Consider the following 20647-nt stretch of genomic DNA (forward strand, 5'->3'; position numbering starts at 1 on the left):
TGCTTTACAGAAAAAGATTGCCAATCTGTGACCTAGAACCATCCTCTAACCTTTATTTTTAATATAATCCTGACTGTTCAAAGAGTCCAGAACCGCCTGTAGAAAATCTCTTCTTTTAGACTGGCCTGATTATATACATGCATATATATACATATACATATGTATGTGTGTGTGTGTGTGTATATATATATATAATTTACTGCAATTTCACATACTGTATACATATACTTAAAAATACAAAATACTTATGAAACGATCAGTGCTCCATGGCGCAGAGTTAAACAAATTTTTATGTGTTAAAACTCTAAATGAAATTGAATGGCAAACAACAAATTAGAAAAATAATTCCAAGAGCTTTATTTTATTTTTTTTATTTTCATATTTTATTTTCCAGGAAGGAGAAGAAAACTGTCATGACTGACATAGAGTAGCTTCAGTTACAAATGAAAGTAACATCTTTGGTGATTAAGTTTCTGTATCATTTGAATAGAGAAACCAGTAGGAAAACCAGGGGCCTCCTTTTTTTGGAAAATCATAATATATAATTTCAACTATAATTTTCAACTGTGGCACCAGAGTGCACAGAAATTCAGATATATCCACAAGAATGTCAACACTCTGAGTACAGGGCCATGTACTTAGCAACATGCCTGGTATACAGAAAGTGCTACCTAAATGTCCATGGGAAAAATGAATGAATGAGTACCGTTCCTTTACACATTTGGGCTCGGCAGGTGGTCACAAACATATTCACAATCATTTATTAGATCAGTATTTTTTTTTTTAGTATAACAAGCATGCAGAGCCTACTAAAGGCTTACCTGTTAGTGTTCTGCTGGGAGCTCATGCATGTTCATTGACATAGGATTCAGGTAGCTTGGAACATGACCTTCAGAACAGGACTACACTGGTTTTATGCATATGGTCATATGGAAAGCTAGAACACGTCCAGCCTCTCCTTCCAGTTAACCTAGGTCAGACTCTAACGAAAGTACCTTCTTCTGCTACTCTGGATACAGTGTATCTATCCTACTAATCACCTAAGACATTATAAGTGAAACAAACCATCACTAAAGAATATGCTGCTAACTGGTTTTATCAGTTAATATAACATGGGTGAGGCTGTGTGTAGTTTAACTGCTAACTGGTTTTATCAGTTAATATAACATGGGTGAGGCTGTGCGTAGTTTAATTCCCCTCCACCTCTCTAAAATGTCACTTAACCTATAATAAAAATTGGACCTCCCTAAACCACAATATATATTTTACGATAATATTTGTAAAAAGTTAATCGTCATCCACTCTAGCATAGCTGACATAAATGGCGCTGAAAAGTGAGCTGTTGGTCAGAAGTAAGGCAGAAGATTTAAAGAATTCCCGGTTGGTTCTTGAGCAGTGGATCTTCTTCCTGGTTTCCGGGGAAGAGCATCTTTGCACTATTGAGGAAAACATTCAGGCCTTTGCCTCTGACCATGATCCCAGTGCTGTTTTCTATTGGTTTGTATTCCTTGTGTTTTCTGAAAGCAATGTGTTGGACAGATTAAAAAAAGATCTCCAGCTGGAAAAGGTTGCTTTCTACAGTCTTTTACATGCCAAGTGCAGAATGGTTAATTCTATTTAATTTATGGCTTTTAAGACATTGATGTCTTATGAAAATATATTTATTTTCTCTTCTTCATGCAAGAAATGTGTCTGCTTACTATAACTTGCGATTATATGTTAAACATTAAGCTGACACAATTTGGTAAAGTTACTGACATTTGGTAGCATTTTTAGGGATTAAAAAAAACACAGCAAAATTAATAGGCTAGTTTGGTATTCGTCATTCAGTGGAAGATTTTCCTCCCACATACAAAATGTTTAAAAGCAAAAAAGGGAAAACAGCCCACTTGTGCAGAAATATGCTATTTATTTTTGACAATATACTCTAGTGATTTAAAGTGTTAGAACCAGCAACTTACTTGTACACCAAAAGGGCGATCACAGTGACAAATATGGCCATGCAGACAACGAAGAAGACCAGGGTACCATTTGCCATTCTTAAAAGGGAGTCTGGGTCTTAAAACAAAAGCAAGACCGTATTAGTGACAACTTTCACCTCGAGGACATGCTGCTTGTAATGCAATTAAATCAACGAGGAAGAGAGCTAACAGAAGATATATGGCTCTCTCTGCGCTTTCAGTAATCTTTCCCATTACATAATACATAGTCTTTGGGGGCAGCTTATCTTCCATTTAGAGAATGAGTTAGCGTGTCTGGAACACTGTGTTATGGGCTCAGGAGACAGATGTCACGTCCCGGAGATACCTGATGGGGTCTGAGCTGACCCAGCTGCACACACGTGGTGAAGGTCTTCATGATCCTCCTGCACACTCCTCTGGCCTCATCTTCCACTGCCTTCTTTCCAGCTGTGCTAAAAATCCATCCTCCCCGTGCTCTTTCAAATCTCCATGCCCTCTGCTGGGAACATCCTTCTCCCAACTCATCTCCAGCGTCTGCCCCTTTGGGACACCTTCCACACATGCATGTGGGCACCAGGTCATGCCTTCCTTTGTCACTTCTCTCCTTGTCTCTCTTCCTCTGCCTCCATCACACTGTGTTGCAATTACTTTTTTTAAAAAAATTTATTTATTTTTCGCTGCGTTGGGTCTTCATTGCTGCACGTGGGCTTTCTATAGTTGAGGTGAGCAGGGGCTACTCTTCGTTGCAGCGCGAGGGCTCATTGCGGTAGCTTCTCTTGCTGCAGAGCATGGGCTCTAAGTGCATGGGCTCTAGTAGTTGTGGCTCTCGGGCTCTAGAGCTCGGGCTCAGTAGTTGTGGCACACGGGCTTAGTTGCTCCGTGGCGTGTGGGATCTTCCCAGACCAGGGCTCGAACCCATGTCCCCTTCATCGGCAGGCGGATTCTTAACCACTGCGTCACCAGGGAAGCCCGCAATTACTTCTTTACACAAATTTCTCTCCTGCTAGACTGTAAGAGCCATAAAGCAGGGAGTATGTCTTCTCTGTACTCCCAGAACCCAGCAAATCAACTAGTCTTGTCTCTGCCACCAAAGTATAACTGGAGTCGGTCTATTTTCTCCCCATCTTCTCTGCCGCCATCACAGTCCCGGCCACCAGCCCTCTTCCCTGAGAGGACGTCTTCATTGTCTACTCGCTTCCACTGCTACTTTCCAATAAACCTTGCTTCACTCAGCAGTCTGAACGATCATCTAAAAGCATTGATCAGATCATGCTTCAATCCTGCCAGTGGTTCCCCTTACGCACAGAATAAAACCCAAACCCTACCTGTGGTGCATAAGGATCTAGATGGACTGCTCTTTTTTTTTTTTTTTTTTTTTTGCAGTTCGCGGGCCTCTCATTGTTGTGGCCTCTCCCGTTGCGGAGCACAGGCTCCGGAAGCGCAGGCTCAGCGGCCATGGCTCACGGGCCCAGCCGCTCCGTGGCATGTGGGATCTTCCCGGACCGGGGCACGAACCCGTGTCCCCTGCATCGGCAGGCGGACTCTCAACCACTGCGCCACCAGGGAAGCCCGGCTGCTCATTCTTGAAATGCAGGTCTCAGAGGTGGAGGAGGAGGCCCTTCTCATTCAGAGAAGGTGCTTCACCAAGCGGGTGCCACTGCGTTGGCAGGACTTTCCCAACATCCCAATCTAGAGAGCCAACCTCTGCCTCCTCTCTCCCATGCTTGTCACTCTCCACGCCTTGTTTCATTGTTTTCACAATATCATCTTATTTGTTTACTGCCTCTTTCTGCTCACGAAAGCTGGGACCTTCCTCATCTCGTTCCCACTCTATCTAGAACTGGCTACCTGGTGCCTGGAGCTGTGATGGACATGGAGTGGACGCCCAGTGAATATTTGTTGAAAGCATTGCACGTGCTTCATGAATGTTCCTTGAATCAATGATTAAAAGTCCTTTCAGCTAACAGGCAATGCGTTTGCCTTTGAACAGTGATGGACTTTTGAAACCCAAGTCATCAAGTTACAATTCCCATTGGATTAAAAGCTCTCTTTCTGAGCTTCCTTTTTTGGATTTTAAAAATGGCTCAGGTCACACCTGAAGTTATCACTCACTACAAGAAGGATTAAAGGGAAGCAAATATCCAAGCGTCTAATCCAGGTAAGAGAACCGTGGTTGGCCAGAACTGAGAAAGCTTCACAGAATAGGTTGGGACTCTAAAAGGCAACTCTAAAAGTAACTGCAGCAGCACAAGAGAAACAACCCCAGTAGCTCCTGGACGTGATGGTTTAGAAGATCCACACTCACTCGAATACAGAGGCTCCGGCTGCCTCTTTTCGCCTGGCTCCCCACTTCTGCACCCCAGACCCCATGCACCCTCCCTGGGAGGAAGCAGCGTACCTTTGCATTCTTTTCTTTTTTTTTTTTTAACGTACACCTTGGATCTCACCAACAATAAACCCTCATGCAAATAATTATATGCATGATTACTTATGCTTTTCTTTCAATGAGGTTAAAGCTGCCTTTTATATAGTTAATGAGTAAATATATGTTTAAGTACATTTCACCTTATAAGATAGACTCCACGACCGAAAGAGTTATTTATGAGTTAGTTGTTAGGTTGTACCCGACAGTACTCAAACTAAGGAGCAAAACACGTGCTGTAATGTGTGCACAATTTAATCTGTGCCTTCCGTCCCACCATGTAGCACTTCCTCTAAGAGGTAAAGCAGTATCTTACAACATAGTCAGTTATAAGTGAAATTCAGTTAGGGTCACCAGGTAGAGTCCTTATGGGCTGGGGAAGATTAGCAGCCACCAGTAGATGGAAATTTCTCAATGAAATTCCTTCAACCACTTGGCTAACATTTTACCTCTCTGAGCATTAAGGGGACAAGGAGTAGTTTTTCTGGTGAACATTTAAGGACTAGGTAAATTGGTTTGTTTCCGTCTCAGTGTAATGCTTGGTAGAATTTGGGAAGGGAAAGAAAGGGCACATGGCAAGTTAAAAGGGAACCAGGAGTCCACCTGGTTTCTCATTTCTCTTCATGGCTTCATATCTTTGCCCAGGTGGATTCCAATGACAACATGATACCAGCCTCCCCTTTGTTGTAGCTTAATTGGAGAACACTTTTTTTTTTTTGCGGTACATGGGCCTCTCACTGTTGTGGCCTCTCCCGTTGCGGAGCACAGGCTCCGGACGCGCAGGCTCAGCGGCCATGGCTCACGGGCCCAGCCGCTCTGCGGCATGTGGGATCTTCCCGGACTGGGGCACGAACCCGTGTCTCCCGCATCGGCAGGCGGACTCTCAACCACTGTGCCACCAGGGAAGCCCCATTGTTATTTTTTGATGTTGTGCTTTGCACTTTCCTCTTGAATTACAAATCTATCTGAGCATGCAGTGACCACATCCCATTATTACTGGTCCATGATCACAGCTGATTTTCTTCGTCAAGAAGCTTTTCTCTGGCCATTACTTCATTGGGTTTCTCTCTCTCATCCCTTCCCTAAGTAGATTTGCTGTTGGCTTTTAATGCCATTTCTCAAATCTACATTAACAACAGTTCAATGAATTTTACATGGAAATAAAACTAAATATTGAGAGTGAAGCCTTGAGTAGCTTTGGTATTGGACACACACTTTATCTCCAACATGAAATGTTCATACAACCATAAAACAAAACTTACCTCTTCCAGGGATAGAGACGAGGGTGCTTGTGAGGGCCAGGCTTGCATCATCACCCAGAGTCAGGTTCATACAGTATGTCCCAGACCCACCAAAGGCTCTTCTTACTGTCAGCAAGCACATATCGCCCAGGTCCATGTTCACAGGGTCGCAGACTGTGTTCTGAGTGACCTGGCAGGTGGGGTCGGAGATGACGGTACAGACCTCTGTGGGGATGCTGAGGGCACGAATGACGCAGAGAGAGAGAGAGGAATATGACATCAGTGTAGAAAGAAAATCACTACATTTCTATAAAATGGAATCCTACTTATTCTTACTCAAACCATATGACATGAAATTGTCACATATAATTTACTCTTTAAAAATTTTTTAAAAAAATTATTTATTTATTTTTGGCTGCGTTGGGTCTTCGTTGCTGTGTGTGGGCTTTCTCTCATTGTGGCGAGCGGGGGCTACTCTTCGTTGCGGTGGCAGGCTTCTCACTGCGGTGAGCTTCTCTTGCTGCGGAACACGGGCTCTAGGCGCGCGGGCTCAGTCGTTGTGGTTCACGGGCTCTAGAGCGCAGGCTCAGGAGTTGTGGCGCACGGGCTTAGTTGCTCCGCAGCATGTGGGATCTTAATTTACTCTTAAACAAGCCTGGGTGTGAGCCATTGTTTCCTTTGTATCCTCAGGAAGATGAGCCCCTGGTGCTGGAGGAGGAAGAAATGATGTCCCCCAAGGCAAGGGGCTGCTGGGAACTTCCCTCTCCTTTTTGGCTCTCTAGATGCCCAAAGATGCAGACGGTTTAGGTGTTAGGCAAAGGTAGTATTAAATGCCAGTCGGCCCTGCGTGGGCTCCTGCAAGAGATATGACGACAGCAGGAGCAGCAACCAGAGCTGTTTATGCAGCACCTACTGTGTGCAAGGCACTGAGTTTCTGATAAGTGATATAGTCTTGTCTATTCCTCTCAACGACCTGATGAGGAAAGTAATACTTTCCTAATGCAGCAGGTGACAAACTAGCTCTCGGAGGGGAGATCGCTGGCCCCAGCTTAAAAAAGCAGTTAGAGGTGGAGCTGGGACTTGAATAAAAGAGGTTTGACAGCTGTCCCTGTAACCACTCGGCTACCACGTGTTACTGTCTTAGCCACTGTCTCACTTCTGAGTAGACTTCCTGGATGGCGAGACCAGGCTCTGAAGCTGGGCCTGATGAGAGCGTGGGAAATTAGACGAGTTCATGTTCCCTTCTCACATGGCCCCTGGCCTCTTGAAGCAGCTTCGTCTCCTCAGTCAGGGTTTTCTCTTTTTCTGTCATCCTCATCCCATTCTCTCCCCAATCCAGAGAGCTATGGAGCTATCCCCCCCTTTTTGGGGGGTGCACCCCGCGGCTTGCAGGATCTTAGTTCCCTGACCAGGGATTGAACCCGTGCCCCCTGCAATGGAAAAGCAGAGTCCTAACCACTGGACGACCAGGGAATTCCCTGGAGCTATCCTTTTTGATCAGATAAGGCCTCGTTTTTATACCAGCCCATTCTCTTGATTAATTTATATATCACATACACATACATTTTAATTACTTGATTTACTTATATGTAAATTAGTAAGTCATTCACATATTTGATGGCTTAATTGATATAGTATTTATATATTAATTAGTTTATATTCAGTCTATTATCTATAGTTATAACCAAACATTAGGAAGTCAAATTATATAACGCATTAGAAAGAGCTTTGTAAGTTTTAAAGCGAGACAGGATGATCAGGCATTGCTACTACTTAGCACAAGGACACAGCGCTTCCACATGGCCTCCCCTGACTCCGGAGGAGCCTCAGGGAGCTTAAGAGGCTCTGAGCCAGACCTCAACCCAGGAACCTTGCCCTGCCAGGTACCCACCACCTAGGGAGGTACTGTTATCACTGGTGTAAATGAGGAGACTCATACGATTGTGTGAGGATGTGACATGAAAACAGAAGTAAAATGTTAAGGACACAGTAAGTGTTCAATCAGTAATTCTTCTTCAACAGTTAAAGGTGGTGAGCATTGCTCAGCTCTAGCAAAGCAAGTGCATGCTTGAGAGCACGTGGGAGGGTCCTTCCTCATCCTGGCTTGCTGAGGAACTAGAATCCAAATCAACTTTAAAGGGGAGAGGGGTATGAAGACCTTTGTTCAGCCTGGGGTCCTCACTTGGCCCCTTTCTTGGAGATAATGTACTCACCTCCCTTGGCAGTTCACGACGAAATCCACCAGGGGGTTGTCAGGCTGTGGCACGGGCATCAGGACGTCTGTCACCTGGATGATGTTAACCTCTAGGATTCCCTCTAATGGAACAATGCCCCACAGAAAAACACATCAAAATACAACACAAACCAAACCAAACCACTTCTTAACCAATCAGAAGGCCAAACAAAATGGACTCAGCTTCTCACCACCCCAGACCCGGGAATCTGCCCCGGAGCTTTGGGTACATGTCCAGGCAGCATTTTCAAAGTCAAACTGAACAGCTCTTCAGCCCAACCTTGATCCTTAGTTCTGGAGCCTGTGTGTCAGTAGGCGGCACCCACTGCAGGAGGTGTTTCCGGGAAAGATGACCCTGAAGGGGGGCAGGCCCAGGCTCAGGCCTCGGCTGCTGTCTCTCCTGCCCAAGTGGCTCAGCCCCAGTAGGCACAGCTTGGCGTTTATTTTTTAATTTATTTTGATTATTATTATTATTTTTTTTGCAGTACATGGGCCTCTCACCGCTGTGGCCTCTCCCGTTGCGGAGCACAGGCTCCGGACGCACGGGCTCAGCGGCCATGGCTCACGGGCCCAGCCTCTCCGCGGCATGTGGGATCCTCCTGGACCGGGGCACGAACCCGCGTCCCCTGCACCAGCAGGCGGACTCCCAACCACTGCGCCACCAGGGAAGCCCTGTTTGTTTTTAGTGTGGACCATTTTTAAAGTCTTCATTGAATTTGTTACAATATTGCTTGTTTTATGTTTTGGCTTTTTGGCCGCGAGACATGTGAGATCTTAGCTCCCCGACCAGGGATTGAACCCGCACCCCCTGCATCAGAAGGTGGAGTTGTAGCCCCTGGACCACGATGTGGGTTTTAGCCCCAGCCGTCTCCTCTGTTGGGCACCTGTGAGCAGCGCCCCAAGCACACAGCCCGGTGTGGTGGCCCTGTTCAACCCTCTTTCTTACACACAGGAGGTGTGACTTTGTGAAATCACCCAGGGGAGGAAAGTGGGAGCTGTGAGAATTTACAACTGGCCTTCCTTCAGGCCACATTCATTCAGGTTTCTGAGCTGCACAGGGTCGGAGGTCCAGGCCCCCTGGCAGGCTCATTGCTCTGTGGGCCTCACAGAGGGCTCATTTCCACCAGGATGTCTAAGGAAGGCCGGGAAGGCAGGTGGAAATCTAGCAACTAGTGGAGTCTTTGCTTGTGCACATGTGGTACCACCTTGGACAGAGAGTGGGTGCCCTTGCTCTCTCCATCCTCACCCCTCCAGAGGCAGGTAAGGGAGTGGGTGACCCAAGGTGGATTCTAACATCTTTCCTCCGTGGTCTTACCTACAATTGTGATGGTGGCTTTAAAGTAGCCATATCTGTTAATACGGCAGTTTTCATCAGGAATCTCCCTCGGCTCCAGGGCACTGTCACCAGCAGGTACTGGAGAGTCTGAATAACAAGATTTTAGGGTACTTGTTGAGAACGTAAAAGATGTACATGATAGTACCAAAGATCTAAACATTTGTCTACTTGCTCTTTAGAAAAACATCAAGAGTTCTATACTATTAAATTGCTGCAGAAATTTGAACTAAATGGGTAACAATTCATATAGATGTGAGAGCTATAAAGCATTATAAAATTGTTAAATTATGTAAGTAAACACAATCCCGTATCTTGTTCAAGCACAGATATCATATGAAAGGTGGAAGCCATATTAAAATGTGTAGTACAACAATCATGATGAAATAAAGCAGGCCACGACAGATGAGATTATATTGTAATTTTGGAGGAAGGTATTCTGGGCTCAAATTCTAGGCCCCTTGTTTTTAGCTGTTTGAGACCATGGGCATGTCATTTAACCTCTCTTTCCTCAGTTTGCTCATCTGTAAAATAGGGACAATACTTACTGACCTACTAGAGTTGAACTATAAAACTTAAATAAAATAAAAAACTTAAACCAAATTTTATAAATAAAATATATAAAACTTGCTTCTCATGTCTGCCATGTAGGAAGTATTTAATAAATATCTGTTTCCTTATCCCAATATGTACTTCTATACATCTATGTAGGTACAGATGTGCTATAACATATATATGTAATAAGATATGTAATTTTAAATGTTAAGGTGGATAATTTTAAATGATAAGAAGGAAACAACATGGAAAAAGGCAATTCTTTCCCTGTTTGAGTGTCTCATAGATCCTAAGTTTACATTCTAGAAGGCATACAGTCACTATGATGAGCAGAGGTGTGGGGAAGGAAAGGAGTGAATACAAGATGCTGTTGAAAAATAACCCTTTGAGTGTGATTAGAGCAAAGAATTTAATGCTCTATTAGTTACAATTTAAAAAGCTCTAATTAAGGTGTTGGTGTTCCATTAACAAGATAAAAAGACTAGAAAGAAAATATAATACTGAAAATACAACATTACTGTCTCAAATTTCCAAAGGCATGAAAATGGACCCAGTTTGAGGGGAATCAAAGCTTCATAAGAGCTGCATCTCTGACACAGGGATATGTAAGTATGAAGCCAATCGGGAGACTTCTCCAGGGCTCCTCAGAGCCTCTAGTGGGTGAATGAATGTGCCTGTGTTGCTCCTTTGCTCAGAGGGACCTTCGCAGAGCAGTTCTCAGAGCATCTCTGGAAAGTAGCGCTTCATGGCACACAGTTTGGGAAATGTTTTTTGGGTAAAACCCAGAAAGTTCTGATGCCATGCCAGATTCAGATGCAGTGGTTCATCAGCAGGCTTGGCTGTGTCCCCTGAGTTTCACGGTGGTCCTGTGGAAGTTACAGGGTAATCATTTTTCCTATTCAGAGATTTAACTGATGGGCTCCGAAGCAAAAGATATGTTTGTGAAGGGTATTAAAGATGGCTGGCTCTTCCCTAGAAATCTCCTTTTGAAGGTCTTGACAGGTGAAATTTAGCTGTCAAGTTAGAGCATGGAATCATGACCCTGCCATCTTTTAAAGTAAAACTTCTCATAAAAAATGACTAATAAATGTCCATGATTCTATCTTTGGTAGAATGCTTATAAAAATGCATGTGGAGTTTTGCAGAGGTATGTACAATGTCAAATCTATATCTATACATATAAAGTCAAGGTATGATTAAAGGGCTAATGGAGAAAAGCTAACACCTTAAAAGACAGATGGGGAAGAAGGTAAGCGTCCTACTTAATTCACTATTTATGTCCCTGTTACTCAGAGAATGGTGTGAGATCCTTTGATTCTTTGGGAAAGTTCTACATGATATGATATATATATGATATATACATATTATATATAATATTACACTGATTAGCATCAGTCTTACAAAGGTTTTTCTTTCTAGATTTGTACACAGAAATGATCAATGGCACGGTTACCTAAGGGAGGAGAATTGTGTGGCTTAAAACTAGAGCATACCTGTCTGCCCTATAATGTAATTATCTTCCTGAATCACCACTTCAGCTCTGCTTCTGTCTCACTCCTTTGGTTGCATTTGGTTTCTATTTAATAGCTGTACTCATTTTGCAGCCACTTACTATAGCAGAGACAACATAATTTTTGGTCAAATAATAATCCAGTGCTCAATAATCCAAGCCTGTTAATATGCTCTGCATAGCTGAAAATGTTCTCTCTTCCAGAGGACAAGTACCCCAACCCCTTTCTCAAGTCATGGGCGGACTCCTATCATCACCTTGGGTCCCATTACGTATTCCCATCCCTCCATTCCCTAAGTCTCACAGCTGCTCTAAGGCATTTTGGGGTTGATTACAGTTGATCTAACACCTTTAAATAAAGCCAGGCAGTTTCCTTTCACTATGACATTTAACAAATTCAACAAATTTAACAAATTGCTACCTTATATCTTATGGTCTAACCTATAGAAAATAATAACAAATTTAAAATACTCTTTCATTGACTTAAAATATATTTTTTTGCATGTTATGATACAAATATGTTCTAAGAAAAATAAGCTAGCTTTATAAAAATGCAATTCAAGATAGACTAACATTAAATAACCTAACCTTAAGACTTTTACCATTCAGGAATTTCTAGACAGATGTAACAAGCACCTGTAATTTATTTTGAATTTTACACCTGGTCTGCTTATTTGTAAGGAAGACCGATGCTTGTAGATAAATAAATTGACTCTCCTATAGAAATACCAGAATGAAGCTATATGTTTTGAGTTGTTCAATGCAGTTATATTTACAACTGGAATTAGGTTTAACTGAATCATCCACCAGTAAGAGAATGGTTAAATACATAAGCCATTGAATCAAGTGAGTCAGACTTAAATGTACTGATAACGGGAAGATGTCTATGATGTTTGTTAAATGAAAAAAGGCAAACTGTAGAATACATATTTCATGAACCCATCTACCTAAAAATCAAAACCACAAATTCTATATGTATTTATAGAATATGTTTGTAAATATACAGAAAAAGATCTGGAAAGAAACACTACCAACCCTTAACAGGGTTTAACTCTCGAGAGGAGAGCATGAAGAGGAACTTTCGCTTTTATTTGAAATTTCTGTATTTGAAGTTTTATTAAGGGATATGCATTAATTTTATAATTTAAAACATTCCAAGAAAGAATTAATCAAAATCGGTAATAACTTATAATGTCTTGCTTTAGATATGCTTGACTTAGCAAGATATTTTTATTAATAACACACTTATTAATAACAGTTTATTATTTATATCTAACAGGTTTGGGTAAAAAACCAATTGCAACAGGTCTGGACATCATCATCGAGTGTTCTGTCCCGACTTGGTGATGGTGCCCTCTAGTGTCCAGTGAGAGGATGTCAATCTATTACCATCCCCGGGATGCCGGCATGGTAAGATGTACTCATGGCTTAGTGGGGAAGGATGGTAATGGTGTGGGGTAGGGTGTAGAATCAGATGGAAGCTAATGCTTCACAAAGTAAACTCTGAAGAACTTCTTGAATGACCTCATATACTATTATTAGAAGGTGGGATTTAAGTAATTATGCCTTATATCTAGAATAATTTTAGGGTCTGGAATCTTTCCAGCCTGCCGGCCAAGAAATATTCTCAAGGTGCATTCTTTTTCGAGCCTATCTGTAAGCTACATTTAAGGGTGGCTGAGTTTTCATGGGACATGGGGTGGATGTGGGCACGGTGGTGAGGAGAATGGAAGTGGGAAGGAAATGTGGGAGGGGGAGGAAGGACAGTGGGATGGCCTGAATGTTTACAAGGGGTCAATGTTTCTTAACTACAAAAAAAAGGGAGGCAAACAGAAATGTGACAGGCTAGAAGGGGGAAAGCATCCGTACACATAACAAGGGCCAGTGAGGATTAGGAAGGTCAAGGAGCTGTATACGAGTCACCAAGTGACTTTAAACACGTTCTCCTTTCTTCCAAACTCTAACAGCTAAAAATGGTGATAAAGTAGCTAAACGAAATCAACAGGTAGAAAATGGAATCATTGCAGAGTTTTTACACAGTCTCTTTAACTAAGGATCTAATTATACAACCCACATGAGTTTTTTTTCTGGCTGTTAAGGAACCCTGACAACAAAAAAGACCTGGAAAACACTTACCCAAAGAAGCGGTGGTTTTTGGAGGTCTGGGTGAAGGTGAAGGACAAGGTCCAGGCACTGTAGCTTGCACAGTGAGGTTGAGACTGAAGGTTCCATTGAGAACATAGGTGTGGTTCAAAGTGTGATTGTTGGAAACAAACAGACCAGTATTATCCCCAAAGTTCCACTTGTAGTAAATGGCAGACTCATTGAGGAAGTGGCTGGGATCATGAATCAGGACATCGAACGTAATGGGGAGGTCCTTGAGGAAGGTTTCATCAGATGAATTTCGATTGTTCTTCTGGGACATAGTCACAAATACAGGAATCTGATCTAAAAGATATATCCCCCCCCACCAAAAAAAAAAAGAAATAAAGTCACCACTGCTTGACTTTAAGTGGATGACTTTAATGTTTTTAAACTAAAAACGTTAGAAATTAAAATTAGGGATAATTCAGCATCATTTTCCCTTTTCTTATACAAGTGTGCTAGAGTTTCCCCAGGTTGTTCTGGAAAACATAGATGGAAAATGTTATTAAATATATAAGGTTGAGAAGGAGTCCAGATGACATCTAACCTAACCCAGAATACTTGGTTCGAACTCTTTCTAACCCACTGACATCATCAGAACTAAGTGTCTCACGCTCAGTTAATTTAGAGTTCAGTCCACTCACCTGTTACCACATACACATCTTTCACTTTTGCTATGGGAACGTACGCCCGTCGGTATCTTCTATAGACAGTTACTTCCATGATTTGAGGGCCAAGAGTCACATTGGCTGTGTTTATAGAAACTCTCACTGAACACTGTCCCAGTTTCTGGAAATACTGACCTTTGAGAGGATGGAAATGTTTAGTTATTGGCTACATTATATGATCATTACAGAAAGTTGATGTTTCTTAAAGCATAACAACTGCCATTTAGAGATAGTTCTGGGAAAGGGAAAACAGGATGGGGATGCAGTCCTGGCTCCTTCAGAAAAGAAGGCGGTGCTCATTTTCATATAAACCCTTATAAAACAATCTCACAAACATAAATGTAGTTGTATACAGTTGATTAAAATGAAAAGAGCTGTTTAGTGGGATGCCATTAGTCCTTAGTTTACAAATAAATAATTTGTATAAGGAAGTGATCTGGCACTTGAAATACATATGTTTCCCCCAGAAAATACATTTGATGTAGGTGTCCAAGGGAGTTAAAAATATATCCAAAAATCTACCTTATTTTTGTAACCATATTAGTAGTTCAGTTATATTGTTAAGTAACTTTTTTCTTTTAGGGAACTAGAATCCTCCACCTTCTAGTAGTGTTTGTTTATAAAAATGCAGTAAGTGATGAAAAACAAACAGGGTATTGTGGGTATAAAAAGGAACGGAGTAGTTCCATTAACATTTCTAGGGCCCTTGTAATCCTTCTTTTTCTTTCTCCAACTCTAACCTAAATCTAACGCCACTGGCTAGCTAGTGAAAGTAATTCCTCTCCTTCAGGGCTCGAGGATTTTTCTAATCCTTTTGAGGCACCTGGCACAGATGTGTCATTGAAACAACAAGTATTGTAAGATGGATGCTTGTGAGACGGAGATGTTTAAAGACCATGTTCATCACATGGTCAAAGGTGTCAGGAAAGGGACGACTTCCCTGGTGGGCCAGTGGTTAAGATTCTGTGCTTCCACGGCAGGGGCCACGGGTTCGATCCCTGGTCGGGGAACTAAGATCCCACACGCCGCGAGTTGCAGCCCAAAAAATAGAAAATAAAGTGTCAGGAAAGGCTTGCGATCCCCCTTTACCTTGAAATGAAGAGCCAGTTCTGTTAGAGGTTACAGGAGGAAGAGGTGTCTCTTGGAATTAGTGATACGTGAGGAAATGTTAGTTCTGGCACCGACCACAGAGGCAGCGCTTGGCTGAGGAAAAATATTACTTAACTCTGAGACCTCAGCAGAAGATGGAAATTCAAAACCGTCCTGTTAGGAAAACAGCGGTTTCTGGGCTGGAAACTGATGTTAAATAAAGACATCTTAACTAGTTAAGTTAATGGTTGTTAACTAGGCTGAACAGAATCTGGAGTGTTAGTGAGCCTAAGTGACTCCATGCAAACTGTCAGGTCAAAGAAATCATGACACTTGGGGAATTAACTGACAGGGCCATGAAGGGACTGAAAAAAGTCGGCTTTATATCAGCTGATTTAAATAGACGAGCATAGTACTTGTTATATATTTTGTACTCTGTTCAATGGGACCATGTATTATTAATATGTTATTTTGATTTATAAGTAAGTTAACTGAAGAAAGAGAAGCTGTCTGTAATTCATGAAGACAGACCAAACATTTAGAGATTTGGAGTCTGCATGGCTGGTAGCAGATTTGCAATACTCAGAGCCAGGTGGCCCCTGGTAAGATTTTTAACTAAGAATTTAGCAGCTTTGCTAATAACCTAAATTTAGTCCTCCTTAAAAAAAAAAAATCACTTCACTAATAGTAAAGCAAAGTGGATACCGTTTGTGGTTAAAAAAAAAAAGAGGGTAGGCTATGTCAAAGAAGAAGAGTAGTTAGATTATTATACTTTTACTCAATAGAATATTATGCAGTCATTAAAATAATGTATATAAAAAAGTTTAGAGAACTCTCACGCGGTCCAGTGGTTAGGACTTGGTGCTTTCACTGCCGGGGCCTGGGTTTGATACCTGGTCAAAGAACTAAGATCCCAAAAGCCATGCAAGAATTTTAGTCAATGCTCATGATATTGATCAAAATGTATATATTTTATGATCTTAATCAAGAAACACTAAGAAAAAAGAAAGAAAGAAATACTGGTAGAGAAAACACCATCATGTTAACAATGATAATCTCTGGTGTGAATTATGGTGACCGATTTTTCATTTGTGTTTTTCTGCATTTTCCAAATTTCCTACAAAGAGCATCAGTTAAATTCTTAAAATTCTTTTAAAAACATAAAAAAATTAGATAATAAATCAGCAAATGCCCATCCGTGTGTGATGCAAATAAATAAATATTATTTTTCATATTACTGTTTTAGACGGAAAAAAATTGAGTAGTTTTGTCTTAAAAAAAGAAAGCTGAACCTGTCTTTTTCTCGTTTTAATTATTTGATGTCCTGGAGATATGGCAAGGCTAACCAAGATTTAATTTTTAGCCCTCACCCTCCACTCCAGCTAAGGAAATTTAGAAGAGTAACTGTTGTTAAACTCCCAGGGTTGTAATTCTCAATTATAGAATACGGAAAGAGAAAAAATTTAAAATTTGAAGGAAAGGAAAAGAAGCAGCTAAGGGGGTTTGTAAAAGTCCAACCAAGTGTGTGGAACACAAAGACGAAATTCCATTTTCGGGGGTGAGGCAAAGGCTTCCTGTGATGGCCTTGTCTGGTGCCATTTCCCCAGTCACCACCCTCTGTCCATGCTGTCCAGTTGTAAACATATGGGTCAGGAGATGGACCAGTATCTAAAGAGAGAAAGGAACACGCCGTGATTGACTCAGAATACTCAATGCTCTTCATTGAATTAAACACATTTTCATATTTTTTCATAACTCATTTAAATATGGTTGGAGAACTAAAACCCTAATATTCAGAATTCATCTAATGGTACCTTTACGACCTGTGCATTTTTCTGCCTACATGTTATATTTCAATGAGTTTTATATAAAGCAATTTTTCAGGAAATTTAGAGCTATCACTTAATATGTTTATCTTCATATTGGGTCTCCAAATCACAAGCATATTCAAACCAAACCGAGGGATGCTGTATCTTTTTACTTTGATACACTCTCTCTATCTGTAGCTTTTTTTCCCTGATTCATTTGACATCATGACTCTCCTAAAGACTTCAGCACACATCTCCAAAGAATAAGGACGTTCTCTTACATAACCACGTCATCGCCACGCCTACCACAGTCAAGGGTCACATCATACATTTGGCTATTTTGTTTCTTCAAATGATTCAGAAAGAAAAAAAGAAATATGCCTAGAAATGTAGATAGATGATAGATACATAGATAGGTAGATAGATAGATGGAAACAGGAAAAAAATGTTAAATTTGTTGAATCTCGAAGTACCTGCTTTCTACTTTTCTGTATGTTTGGGAAAACATCAGTTTTCCATTTTAAACAAGTCATGATCAATATCTTTTCATCTAGAACAATCCCCCCACCCTCTTGTTTTTTTTATGTCACTGACATTTATGAAGAGCCTTTTTATTTATCAATCTACTACAGCCATTATTTTTTTATTCTTAAATTGTTCCAAATATGGCCAGTAGGAGCCCCTCTAGCTGCCTTCCGTGTCCCTGTGACATGTCCCCATTACTCCCTTGTTTTCTGGGACAACAAGATGTCCCTGGTTCATGTGGTACTTTCCCTGTCCTACACCTGGAATTAGTCATTTCTTCAAAAATTCTAGTTTCTTCTAGTGGTGATATATACTTTATATAACTTTTCATAAGTCACAAGGACTCTTTCATATAAAAGTGCTCAGAGGGTTAGATTGCCATTTGAAACATTCATAAGAGTTAACTTTTTTAGAAGGAAAGAAAAAATGCTACAGACGATTATAAACAACACTTTTTAATTATCAAACTCTTTCTACACAGAATTCATTGTTCGCTTCATAGGAAGATGAAGAATTAATAAGAAATAAACACATCAACTGTTTCACAGAAGTTCTAAGTAATAAAATGAGATCATAACTGCACTTATCAGCCTTGTTACTGACTGAGGAATCTCAGTAATTACCTGAACTTTTGAGGCTGTACAGTTCTAACAAGATAATCCCCCTTGATGTACTTGTAATCATTTGTGCTCTTTAACATGGGCAAAGAGCTTATCTGCTTTAACTAAGAGCAAAGCAACACCAAAATAGACACATCTTAGCATTTGTGCTAGGCACACAGTTTAAGGAATTCTTGTGAGCAGAAGCCTATCTGATTAACAAAGATCTGACAAACTGACTATTCTTCGAGTAGCCAGAAGAAGTCCAAGTAATAAAACCCAAATCTGAGAATCAACAAGGTATTCTCTGTCCAATCAACTGGGCAATAAGAAAAGGCCAAGCCTCGGGACTTCCCTGGCGGTCCAGTGGTTAAGACTCCGAGCTCCCAGTGCAGGGGGGGCATGGGTTCGATGCCTGGTCAGGGAACTAAGATCCCACATGCAGCAAAGGGCAGCCAAAAACAAAAAAAGGCCAAGCCTCCCAACGTAGATTTGAGGAGAGTTCCAAGTAGTGGAGAGACACCCATTGGCCGAAATGGATTTGACTGATGTTGATGGAGGGACATATTCACATTCCCTGTCATCCAACTTGAGGAGGGGGTGACAAGGGACAACTGCAGCATCTTGCATTTATAGAAGTACCTGTGAGCATTAAGGTTTATGAGGAGGGTCTCCAGTAGTTAGGAGAACTAGCATGTTCCTGTAATGTGACTAACATTCCTTACCGTTTCTGAAGTTCTTCTCATAGACTATGTTGCCACTGGCACCTTCCTGTTGGCATCTGGGGAATACCAGGTTCACTGCGAATGTTATAGTTGAGCCCACCAGTGCCGGCGCATCACTGGTAAGGAGTGCCTGCACTAGGACATAGAAAAGTGGAGCTCAATCAAACACCTCTGTTCCCTTTCACTGATAAACAAAAAAAAGTAAAGTTAAATCTACAAATAAGAACCAGAGGATCCTTATGCCTCTTTACAAACTATTTGCAGAATTCTTCACTTTTGCTGTCAGAGTACAACATTCCGGAAGACAAACTTAAAAAGTCAGACCAACTGAAGAACTCTCTAACCACAGAAAGAACATTTCCTTAAAATAATTAAAAATCTATTTAATTGGATTGAGGAGACAGGTATTAAAGGTTTGCAATTTTCAATTTCAAGACCAATGACTGAAGGATTCATTGGCTTTTGATATGAACAGAAAGATATTAACTTTCTGAGAAACCACACTTTTGAGATGGTCAAAGTGCCCTGGAGTCTCAGAACTTCTGAAGATGACCATTCCCACATCAGTTACTTAAGTTTGAGGCCAAACCTGCTTGCTCTTCGAAATCTTCCAAGAGGCACCAGTTGCAAATTTCTAAGGCGATTTTACTGTGCGTGTGGTGGGGGAGAGGAGTTTAGAAAGTGATAGTGTTGAGATAAAGGAAAGATTGCCAAATCCAGGTGCCTCCCACTTGGTAGCTAGAGTGCTGTCATTCATGGACGCACCATGAGCCCTGTGATCTGCAATCTACAAGACTAACTGAAATAAGAAATTACAGCTGTTTGGCGGATGCAACCGAATCAAACTTACAAGCTTTTGCACAGCCAAGGGAACCATAAACAAAATTAGAAGACAGCCTGCGGAATGGGAGAAAATATTTGCAAACGATGTGACTGACAAGGGATTAATTTCCAGAATATACAAACAGCTCATACAACTCAACAACAAAAATCAAACAACCCAATCGGAAAATGGGCAGAAGACCTAACTAGACATGTCTCCAAAGAAGACATACAGATGGCCAATAGGAACATGAGAAGATGCTCAATATTGCTAATTATTAGAGAAATGTAAATCAAAACTACAGTGAGGTATCAACTCACACCAGTCAGAATGGCCATCAACAAAAAGTCCAGAAATAATAAATGCTGGAGAGGGTGTGGAGGAAAGGGAACCCTCTTACACTGTTAGTGGGAATGTAAATTGGTACAGTTACTATGGAAAACAGTATGGAAGTTCTTCAAAAAACTAAAAATAGAATTACCACATGACCCAGCAATCCCACTCCTGGGACTATAGCCAGACAAAATTATAATTCAACAAGATACATGATCCCCTATGTTCACAGCAGCACTGTTCACAGTAGCCAACACATGGAACAACCTACATGTCCATCAACAGATGCATGGATAAAGAAGATGTGGTACAGATATACAATAGACTACTACTCAGCCATAAAAAAGAATGAAATAATGCCATTTGCAGCAACATGGATGGACCTAGAGTTTATCATACTAAGGGAAGTCAGAAAGAGAAAGACAAATACCATACGATAGCACTTATGTGTGAAATTTAAAATATGACACGAACCTATCTATGAAACAGAAAGAGACTCACAAACATAGAGAACGGACTTGTTATTGCCAAGGGGGAGGAGAGGTTGGGGAGGGATGGACTGGGAGTTTGGGGTCGGCAGATGCAAACTGTTACATATAGAATGGATAAACAACAAGGTCCTACTGTATAGCGCAGGGAGCTATAGAACTATATTCAATATCCTGAGATAAACCATA

General features: G+C 41.3%; 1 protein-coding gene across 2 annotated transcripts in view; it reads right to left on the reverse strand.

Moving 5' to 3' along the window:
* Positions 1–350: 350 nt before the first annotated feature.
* Positions 351–20647, reverse strand: part of GPNMB (glycoprotein nmb) — a 28245-nt gene continuing 7948 nt past the window's right edge. Inside the window, exons 3-11 of one of the 2 annotated variants that reach the window (XM_060020387.1) lie at positions 18815–18949; positions 16676–16825; positions 14045–14203; positions 13392–13703; positions 9173–9280; positions 7838–7940; positions 5646–5860; positions 1962–2058; positions 351–1517 (exon numbers count right to left, since the gene is read on the reverse strand). In XM_060020387.1, coding sequence (XP_059876370.1) covers positions 1367–1517; positions 1962–2058; positions 5646–5860; positions 7838–7940; positions 9173–9280; positions 13392–13703; positions 14045–14203; positions 16676–16825; positions 18815–18949 — 1430 coding nt within the window. In that variant the 3' untranslated portion in view covers positions 351–1366. The remainder of the gene's footprint in view (positions 1518–1961; positions 2059–5645; positions 5861–7837; positions 7941–9172; positions 9281–13391; positions 13704–14044; positions 14204–16675; positions 16826–18814; positions 18950–20647) is intronic. The other variant, XM_060020388.1, reaches the window with a different exon arrangement.

This window comes from Delphinus delphis, chromosome 9, assembly GCF_949987515.2.
Source record: "Delphinus delphis chromosome 9, mDelDel1.2, whole genome shotgun sequence".
Lineage (NCBI taxonomy): Eukaryota > Metazoa > Chordata > Mammalia > Artiodactyla > Delphinidae > Delphinus > Delphinus delphis.